This window comes from Belonocnema kinseyi, chromosome 5, assembly GCF_010883055.1.
Source record: "Belonocnema kinseyi isolate 2016_QV_RU_SX_M_011 chromosome 5, B_treatae_v1, whole genome shotgun sequence".
NCBI lineage: Eukaryota > Metazoa > Arthropoda > Insecta > Hymenoptera > Cynipidae > Belonocnema > Belonocnema kinseyi.
In genome coordinates this window covers 81,846,321-81,857,786 of record NC_046661.1, presented here as the reverse complement: position 1 = coordinate 81,857,786, position 11,466 = coordinate 81,846,321, and the positions used below count along the sequence as shown (strand labels likewise).

The window sequence follows — 11,466 nt, the reverse complement described above, 5'->3', positions numbered from 1 at the left end:
GTTTTTTCCGACTTTTTGCTATTCCTAGGTTTTACCATTATGTATTACAACCCATTCTGAAATTTTACCTTTCTTAATTTTTACCGTTCCGAAAAATGAACGAGTCCCCTACATATACTCATTTCTCCCCAAGTCATACCTACCTAGCCAATTCCATGGACCAATCATTTGGAACAATTAAACGGAGGCTTGACTTTGTAAAAGAAGTCTTTATAAAAATGGGAAGAAAAAAACACCCTTCTTTTGAGTACCGGATTCTACAGAGAAAAAATGGAATGTTCAGATTTACAGGGTGCAGGGTGGCCGTTTCAATCAAAGAAAAAAATTCCCGGTTTTTCCGGGTTCGCAAACATTTTTCAAGATCAATGAAATTTAAAAAAATCGAATACTAAATCTAAAAATTGTTACATTCGAAGTAATAAAAACTGAACTGCAAATGAAAGCACTCAAAGTGAAACTGTTGAATTAAAAAATTTTGAAAATTTATGTTTAACAGTTGTTTCATTCAACAATTTTGTATTCAAATGCTCAATAATTTACACGTATAAAATGTAAGCTACTAACACTTTTCAACTGCACAATTTTAACTTAAATTAAGTTAAACTGACAAATTTTAAACTTTTATCAATTGTAGAATCAATCAATGAATTTAAAAATGTTCAAAATTATACAATTTTAAATTCTAATTCCAGCTCAGAAATAGTTAAAAATTGCAAATTCCGCGTTTAAATCCCGAATTTTTATTCTTTTCGAAAAAGTCCCTGTACAAGTTCAGAATTTTTATTCTTTTCCAAAATTTTCCATTTCAACTAACTGAAAGAGCTACAATTTTTTGTAAAATTCCCTGTTCCACTTCATAATTTAGATTTTGTTTCAGAATACCTCCTTCAGGGTCATTTCCCGGTTCGAAAAAATTTTTAACGGTCAATGAAATTAAAAAAATTAAACACTAAAGCAAAAAAAAAAATTCCAAAGAGGTAATAAAAACTGAGCTGCAAATGAAAGCACTCAAAGTGGAATTGTTAAAATTCGAACTTTTAAAATTGAAATTTAAAAGTTTTTACCAACATTTTTCAATATAAAAAATATAAATCCACGTTATCATTTGCAATGCTCTAAATTAAAAAATCAATCAATGAACTTTAAAATTTGCAAAATTATATAATTTTAAGGAATTTTAAGCTAGAAAAATTAAATATTGAAAAATTGAAACATTTTAAACTGAACACTTCTTCAATTAGAAATTCAATTATTTTCTTTTTAAATTGTTTAAACATACTTGGAAAGCTTCAGAATTTTATTTCAAAATCTTGAGAAATCTAGAAATTGTTTTCAATTTTGTTAAAATTTGAGTAATTTTAAGAGATATGTAGAAGTTTTGAAAAAATTCAAACTTAATGTAAAACTTGAAAGGATAGCCTGATATAATACAAAATGTAGATTTTGGCAGATTTTAAACAAAAAAATTAGATTCTTTTCAAGAATTATGAACGGCTTCAAAAGAATAAAAACACTTTCCTAAGATTCATAGGAAAATGAAAAATAATTTTTCACTTTGAAAATATATTTTAAGAGAATATTTACAAAGTTTTTCAAAGATTTAAACAAAATTTTTAAAAAAGATTCTAGAAGATTTTAAGAAAACTTTCTAAAATTTGCATGATAATTTTTAATCTCTTTAAAAATCCTAAATATCTCTTAAAATTACTAAAAAAATTTCTACAAATGTTCATTTTTGTAAATCATACATCAAAATTTAAAAATTTCACTTAAAAATTAAGCATATTTCAAATACAACAATTAAAATTGTAACGTTCAAAGTTTAAAGCCTCTTCGCAATTTTAACGATCCCAGGTTTTCTCTGACAAATAATTCAGTTAAAGATTCTTTACTTTTAAATATTTGGTTTCAATTTACTTGTCTTAAATAAAAATTCAAATATTGCTAAATATTCAATAATTAATCTTTTTTTAATTAAAAATTTCAAATTGAGTGGGTTAAAAATTGAATATTTCAGGCTGAAACAATATTTTTAATTTAATAAAATCCTTTAATTAAGAATATATTATTATAAAGTTATTTTTGAGTTGGCAATAGTTTATAAACTTTCAGTCACACGTTCACATTTGTTTAATGACTAAGACTTTCAAATTTAAACCGTTTAAGTTTTAACGTTAAAATCTGAAAATTCTTAAATTTTTAACCGATTTAAAATCGTTTTTTCAAATCGTTTTTGTTCACTTTCTATTACTTAAAGTACAGATAAATTAAACAAAATTTATTTATTTATTAAATAAAAATGCTTTTTATCCAAAATTTTCAACATCAAAGGCTTTTATTTTTTATTTGTTCGAGTCTTAAAGAAAGCATTTAAAAATTATTTAAATTAAAAATGTAAGCTTAAAATCAAAATTTTAAATGGAAAATTTTTAAATTAAAAAAATGTTGAATTACGCATTGTAAGCTAAATAATAGCATAATTGAAAAACATAACAATTCAACTAATTATTTTAAAACTGTTGAAATCGAACGCAGACAGATTTTTCTTCTACCAATTTGTAAAATTCCCGGAAGAAAAAATCACTGTCATTTCCCGGTTTTTCCCGGTCTCAAAAAATTCCCGGTCACTTCCCGATTTCCCGATCCAGCAGCCACCCTGCTCGTTTCAACTCAGAATTATAATTTTGTTTAAAAATAATTTCAATTTTGTTTGAAAATGCCTCGTTTCAACTTAAAATTATAATTTTTTAAAATAAATTTTTGATTCAGAATTGTTGTTCTCCTGGATAAATTCTAGTTCCAACTCAGAATTGTTTAAAGATAAAAAATTCTGTGTTCAAATCTGGAGTTTTTATGATTTTCGAAAATACCCCGTTTCAACTTGGAATTTATTTAAATTTTTTAATTCCCTGTTACAAGAAAAATTATAATTCTTTTGGATAAATACCAGTTTCAACTCAAAATTGGTAAAAACTTGAAAATTCCCTGCTTCAACTCAGAATTAGAATTCTTTAGACAAAGTTCCTGTACCAATTCAGAATTTTGTTCCTTTTTTAAAATTTCCAGTACTAGCTCGGAATTTGTTTAAATTTGAAAATTTCTGGTTCCAAATCAGAATTATTATTATTCTGGATAAATTCTAGTACCAACTATAAATTTCTAGAAAATTAAAAATTCCCGATCCAAATTAAAAGTTAAATTATTTTTATTTTAAATAGTTTAAAAATCCCTAAAATGCTTCGAAATTTTATTTTTAAATCTTGAAACATCTATATCTTATTTAACATGTTTTTCAAATTAATTATTTTATAATTCTTCCAAATTTAGAAATTTTCTTGAAATCTTCCACATTCATTTTTGACAATTTTGTAAATATTTTTAAATCTTTTTAAATATTCTCTTGAAATTAGTTTATTAAAATAAAAAATCATTTTCAATTTTCCTATCAAATGTTTTTAATTCTTCTGAAGCCTGTCAAAATTCTTAAAAAGCTTATAAGAATAATGGGTGTTCAATCATTATTTATACATAAAAATTCCACAATTTGGCTTACAAAGTAAATTTGTTTAAATAGAACAATTAAAATTGTAACGTTCAAAGTTTAATTCTTTGTTTTGTTTAGTTTTGAATATTTAATTTATAATTACCGACTTTAAATGAACAGTCTGATATTTCTAAATATTTAATAACTGTTCTTTTTTCTAATAGAAAATTTTCAAATTGCATTGTTTAATAATGGAACATTTTAGACTGAAATTATATTTGAAATTTAATAAAAGCCTTTCACTATAAATATACTATTTTAAAGCTATTTTTAAATTAAAAATAGTTTATAAAGTTTTATTATCGAGTTTACTTTTGTTTAACTAATGAGACTTTTCAATTGAAAGAGTTTAATTTTTAAATTAAAATTTGGAAATTCTAAAATTTTGAACTGATTCAGAATCAATTAATATTTATTTTTTTAATTGTAAAGTACTATTCAATTTAAAAAATCATTCATTTATATTCACAACTAATCAACTAAAAATTTTTTTCAATAAAAAATCTTCAATTTTAAACGCTGCTAGTTTTTAAATGTTTAAGTCTTTAAAATTCAATTTTCAAATTCTTTAAATTTAAATGTACATTCAAAAATTAATTATCTGAAATTTAAAATTTGTAAAGTAAAAAAAAATATGTTCAATCAAAAAAGAAACAAATTTTCAATAAAATAGTTACATTTTTGTTAAAAAAAACGTTCCTTTTCATCCAAAGGAAAAACAAAATATTCAAAATTAAAAGTTATTTTTATTTAAAATATTATGACTTCTTTTTTGATTTTTAATTATTTTCTAAATTTTTTCAGAACTTCTAAACACCTTTCAAAATGATTCGAAATTTTTCTAAACATTTTTTTTAATCCTGCCAAATTGAAAAAATTTCCTTAAAATCTTCCACATTCATGTTTGATAATTTTGCAAATCTTTCTAAATCTTTTTAAATATTCTCTCAAAAATGATTTTTCGAAATAAAAAATCATTTGCGATTTTTTTAGGCAATATTACTTATTCTCCGGAAGCCTTTGAAAATTCTTAAAAAGCTTTTAATTTTTTTGTTCTAAATCAGCCAGACATTTGAAATCATTTGAAATTTTTAATTAATTTGGAATTTGTTCAAAACTTCTAAATATTTCTTCAACAATTTAACAATTTCACTTGCAAATTAAATTGTTTTAAACAGAACAATTAAAATTGCAACGTTAAAGTTGCAACATTTATAATTATTGACTTTAAATAAACAGTTACATATTAGTAAATATTATGTAATTGTTCTTTTTTTTTCATTGAAATTTTTTAAATATAATGGTTTAAAAATGGAATATTTTACACTGAAAAATATTTGAAATTTTATAAAAGCCTTTCATTATAAATATATTATTTTGAAGTTATTTTAGAATTTGAAATAGTTCATAAATTTTTAATCGGGCGTTTACTTTGTTCAACTAATGAGACTTTCCAATTAAAAAATTTTAATTGTTAACGATAAAATCTGGAAATTCTAAAATTGTGAACTGATTCCGAATCATCTTGTAAAGTCAATTATTATATACTTTTTCATTCTTAAAGTCAAAATTCAATTTTAAAAATCATGAATTACTTTATATTCACAGTTGACAGACAAAAAATGTTTGTTTTTTTGAATGAATAATCTTCGATTTTAAACGCTTCTAATTATCAATTTTTTAATCCCTCAAAAGTGTATTTTAAAATTCTTTAAATTAATATATATACTTAAAAATTAAAAATCTAAAATAGAAAATTTTTCAAGTTTAAGATTTTTGAATTACGTATTCTATACTGAATGATATCAAAATTGATAAAAATCAGAATTTGACCAATTATTTAAAAAAAAAACGGTTGAAACCAAAGTTGGACAAAATTTCTAGACATTTTCTTAAATTCCCGGTCAAAAAATAAATTCACTGTCATACTTGAATTTTCAACTGAAAAAAAGAATTTTTCAACAATGAAATTAATTTTTGAAACAAAAAGATTATTTCGCAAATGAAATATTAATTTTCTATGAAAAATACAATGTTTAAACAAAAGACAAATCAAATACTTGAATTTTCAATTAAAGAAGACAAATATTCAACCAAATAGTTGATTTTCTATCAGAAATTAATTTTTTTTTTAAATAAAATACGTGAATTTTCAACGAAATAAGTCCAAAGAAATAATGCATTAATGCAATAAATACATCCAAATTGTTCAATTTTGCACTAGAAAAGGTCGATTTTCATCTCAAAGTGGAAAAGCTAAATTTTCAGTTGAAAAAATAAACTTGCAGTCCAACTGATAAAATTGCAACTAAAACTATTAATCTTAAAGTGCAATTAGTTGAATTTTATACCTACCAAAAAGATGAATGTTCAACCAATAAGATTAATTTTCAGCAAATAAAAAAAAAACGCAGCTTTCACAAATTACATGAACTTAAACAAAGAAAATTAATTTTTAAATAAAAAATATCAATTCTCAACCAAATAGTTAAATCTTCACTTCAAAAAAGATGAAAATTCACACAGAAATAGAATAGTTGAATTTTTCGATAAAAATTTAATTCTTAACTAAAAAAATTGGATTTTCAGAAAAATAGCTATCAGTAAAAAAATGCCTTTTCATCAGAAAAAAAAAAGTTTTCAATGAAATAGCTCATTTTTTTAACAAAAGAAATGAATTTTTAATTTTAATGTTGAATCTTCAATAAAATATTTAATTTTAAGCCAAGCATAAGAGTTTTCAACTAAAACAATAAATCTTCAACTAAATAGTTGCATTTTCAAACAAAAAAATTAATTTTTACTAAAAAAGATAAATTGTCAACCAAAACTTAAACAATTACATTTTCAATTTAAAAAAATTCATGTTTAACCAAACATATGAATTTTCAACTGCAACTATCCCAGTTTTTCCCCGGTTCGCAAACATTTTTCACGGCCAATGAAATTTAAAAAATCAAACACTATTCCAAACATTTTTCCATATAAAGTAATAACAATTAAGCTGCAAATTAAAGCACTCAAAGAGAAACCCTTGAATTCCAAACTTTAAAAATCGAAGCTTAAGGTTTGTTTAATTCAAATAAAAAAAAAACGATAACATTTTCAATAGTCTAAATTAATGAATCTAGCAATGAACTTTATAAATTTTGAAAATTATATTATTTTAAGTAATTTTAAGCTAGACACAATAAGAATTGAAAAATAATTTTTTTAACTTAACAGTTCTTAAATTATTTTTATTTTATATAGTCTGGGCATCCATCAATAGCTTTAAAATTTTATTTCAAAATCTTAAAGAAATCTAGAAGTGGTTTTAAATTTTTCCAAATTCAATATAATTTTTGAATTTTTTTTCGGAACTTTTAAATATATTTAAAAATAAATTGAATTTTTTCTATAACTTTTAGAAAATCATGCAAATTAACAAAAAAATTAGTTTTGATTTTTAGATAACAAGGGAGCACTTATTATTTGTAAAGTTATCAGAGTAATTTTAAGAAATATTTAGAAGTTTTAAAAAGATTCGAATTCAATTTAGAACTTGAAATAATTTCAAATACTTACGGCCGAATTTGAAATAAAATATAAATTTTTGCAAATTTCATACAAGAAATTTAGATTTTTTTAAGAATTATGAGACTTCAAAAGAATAAAAAAATTTCATAGAATCTTAGGAAAATTGTAAATGACTTTTCACTCTGAAAAACTATGGAATATTTTAAGGATTTTTTTTTAATTTGCAGGGTTTTCTACAAATAATAAGTGTTCAATTGTTATTTATGCGACAAGATTTAACAACTTCACTTATAAATTATACACTTTTTAAATAGAACAATTAAAATTGTAACGCTAAAAGTTTAAAAGTTCTTCGAAAATCTAAATATTCAAAGCTTTCTATGTAAAAAAATTCAGTTTCAAATTGTTTTCTTGTAAATATTTGGTTTTAATTTACTAGTCTTAAATGAGCAGCGCAATATTGTTAAATATTAAATACTAATTCTTTTTCCACATTAAGAAATTTCAAATTAAATGGGATAAAAATTAAATCATTTAAATTTACAATATTTTAAATTTAATAAAAACCTTTAATTATGACTATATTATTATGGATTTATTTTCAAGTTGAAAGTAGTAAAACGCACGTTTACATTTTTAATGGCTGAAAAAAATTAATAAAAATAATATATTAATAAATTTATTTATTAAATTTAATATAAAAAATAATTTAAAGACCTGAAACTCTGAATTAAAAACACATTATTGATAAATTACGAAACTTTTTATTAATAAATAAAATTATCGGAATAAATGATATTTTTCGAACGGATCTAGAATTATTTGGGCAAACCAATTATTTTTCAGATTTCCATACTTAGAGTACAGATCCATTTAAAAAATAATTTATTTATATTTACAGTTGATAAAATTAAACTGTTTTTATCAAATTTTTTTAAATTAAGCATTCTAAACTAAAAGATATAATAATATATAAAAATCACAATTTAACTAATTATTTAAAAAAAACGGTTGAAATCAAAGTTGGAAAAAATTTTTATTCTAAAAATTTTGTGAAATTCCCGGTCATTTCCTGGGTTGCAGATTTCCCGGTACAGAGGCCACCCTGAACTATGGAATTTTCAATTAGAATAAGTTAAATTTTCAGTTAAAAAAATTACTTTCAACAACAAAAAATTATCTTGAATAAAAAGTTATATTTTCAAACAATGTGATACATTTTTCAAATAAAATTGTAAATATTTAACTGGAATAGTTTAATTGTAAAGGAGAAATATGTATTTTTAACTGAAATGATGAATCTTTAACTACAATAATTGAATTTTTTACCAAAAAGACTAATTTTTTAACCAAGAATCTAGGAGTTTTTCTGGATTTTAATAAATCACTTTTCTAGTTTTCGAGTGTCTTAGAGTTTTCAAAATAATATTCTTGAAAAAAAATTAATATAAAAAAAATCCAGGTTTGGAAATTAAATTGTAGGGAATTCGTTTTTTTCAGGGTTTTTAACTTAAAAGTTTGAAAAACCAGGGTGGTCATTTTAATAAAAGACAAAAGTTTCCGGTCATTTCCCGGTTATTTCCTGGTTCGCAAACATTTTTCACGGTCAATGAAATTTTAAAAATCGAACACTAAATCTAATTGTTCCATTCGAAGTAATAATAACTGAATTGCAAAAGAAAGCACTCAAAGTGAAACTCTTGAATTTTACATTTCGAAAATTGAAGTTTAAAATTTCTTTCATTCAACAATTTTCTATTTAAATATATTTATATACATAAATATATAATATATAATATATATAAAACAAAAATAATTTTAAAAAGATTATAGAATCTTTTTAAGAATTTTGAGAGGCTTGCAGAGAACAACACTTTTCAACTGCACAATTTTAAATTAAATGCATTTAAACTGCCAAATTACAAATTTTGAACTTTTATCAATGGTAGAGTTTAAAGATTCAGTTCAAAAAATATATATCCACGTTATAATTTTTAATGGGAACAACTGAAAAATCGCGAAAAATAAAATTCCCGACACTGTAAAAATCCCGAATTGGAAAATTCCCGAAAATCAAAATACGCGAATAATAAAATTGCCAAAAAATAAGAATACCGAATTGGAAAATTCCCGGCAGTTAATAACATTAAGTAACTGGAAAAGTCCCGAATAATTAAATTCCCGACAGAAAATTGACGAATTATAAAATATCCGAATGGGAAAATTTCCGAATTTAAACAATTGCAAGTTTTTATAAATATGTTTTATTGATTATGAATACAATAATGATTTTTTTAAATTGTTTTATTTAAAATTATTGTTATTTTAAATTCAAGCAATCATTTTTGAAATTTTAAACATTAAAAACAATTTAAAAAAATCATTATTGTATTTATAATCAAGAAAACATATTTATACAAAATTGTAATTGTTTAAATTCGGGAATTTTACAATTCGGATATTTTATAATTCGTCAATTTTATGTCGGGAATTTTCCAATTCTTTAATATTATTAACTGCTGGGAATTTTATTATTCGGGAATTTTCCAATTCGGAAATTTTATAGTGTCAGGAATTTTATTTTTCAGGATTTTTCAGCGGTCCCTTTTAATGCCCTAAATTGAAGAATTAATCACTAAATTTAAAAATATTCAAAATTATACCATTTTAAGCAATTTAAAATTATAATTTCAGCTCAGAATTGGTCAAAAATTCCCTACTTAAACCCGGAATTTTAATTCTTTTCGAAAAATACCCTGTTTAAATACAGAATTTTAATTTTTTTCGAAAATGTTCCACTTCAACTTCCAACTCAGAATTTGTTGAAAATTCCTTGTGCAAATCCGGAATTTTAATACCTTTGGAAAATTTTCCGTTTCTAAAAAGAATTAAAATTTTTGTAAACTTCCCTGTTCCAATTTATAATTTTAATTTTTCTCACAAATATTGCGTTTCAACTTAGAATTAGAATTCTTTCTAATAAAAAAATTCCCTGTTACAGCTCGGAATTAATATAAATTTTAACATTCCCTGTTCCAAGAGGAATTATAATTCTTTTGTAAAAATACCATTTTCAATTCAGAATTAGTTAAATTTTGAAATTCCCGGTTATTATTCTGAATAAATTCTAGCTCCAACTATAAATGTGTAAAAGATTGAAAATTCTCGGTTTAAATTATGTTAAATTATTATTATTTTTATTTTTAATAGTTGAAAAATCCTTAAAATGCTTCGAAATTAAATTCCAAGATCTTGAAACATCTACATGTTGTTTCGAATTTTTTCAAATTCAGAAATATTATTAAAAGTTTTTCACTACTTCTAAATATCATTTAAAATTATTCGAATTTCAAATAATAAAAAAAAAATCATTTTCAATTTTCTTAGAAATTAAAAAAAATTTTATTATTAAAAAGCTTCTAAATATTACGTTCGAAATCTGCCAAAATTTTATCGGCACACGTAGACACTTCGTTTAAATTATTTGAAATCATTTTTAAATTTTAATTAATTTTTTCAAAACTTCTAAATATTTCTGCAAATTACTCGATTTTTTCTAAGAATAATAGGTGTTCAATTGTTGTTTACAAATTAAAATTTAAGAATTTGACTTACAAATTAAATTTTTTTAAATAGAACAATTAAAATTTTAATTTTCAAAATTTAGTTTTTTTGTTCTGTTTCGAGTATTTTAATTATAATTACTGATTTTAAATGTACAGTCAGACATTTCTAAATATTAAGTAATTGTTCTTTTTTTTTTTTTTTTTAATTGAAAAATTTAAAATTACGTGTTTTAAAAATGGAATATTTTACACTGAAATTTAATAAAAGTCTTTAATTATAAATATATTATTTAAAAGTTATTTCCAATTGAAAGATTTCAATTTTTAAATTGAAATCTGGATTTTCTAAAATTTTAAACTGATTCAGAATCATTTTCTACAGACAAGTATTATTTATTTAAAAAATTTTTAAGTGAAATTCAAATTTAAAAATCATCAATTAATTCAGATAAACTAAAAATGTTTGTTAACAGAAATCTTCAATTTTAAACGCTTCTAATTTTCAATTGATTAAGTCTTTAAAACTGCATTTTGAAATTCTTTTAATTTAAATACGCATTCTAAATAGAATGCTATCATAATTGTAAAAGATCACAATTTAACTAATTATTTAAAAAACGATTGAAATCAAAGTTGGGCGGATTTTATTTTTCTAAAAATTTATAAAACCCCCGGTCAAAAAATAAAATACCGGTCATTTCCCGGTCCAGCGGACACTCTGAAAAACTTACCGGTATTTTGCTGGTTTTGAGGAAATCCAAAAGCGCCTCCAAAGCTCCGAGGGTTGAAGCCTGGACGAAAACTCCCCTTTCGGCGAGTTTTATATTTCCGAGGACG

At 22.4% G+C, this 11,466-nt stretch overlaps 1 protein-coding gene across 1 annotated transcript in view; it reads right to left on the bottom strand.

Annotated features, from left to right (window-relative positions):
- LOC117173744 (eukaryotic translation initiation factor 5B) overlaps window positions 1-11,466 on the bottom strand; it is a 481,426-nt gene that overhangs the window by 407,866 nt on the left and 62,094 nt on the right. Inside the window, exon 10 of the mRNA XM_033362384.1 lies at window positions 11,361-11,465. Within this exon, the coding sequence (XP_033218275.1) occupies window positions 11,361-11,465 (105 nt within the window). The remainder of the gene's footprint in view (window positions 1-11,360; window position 11,466) is intronic.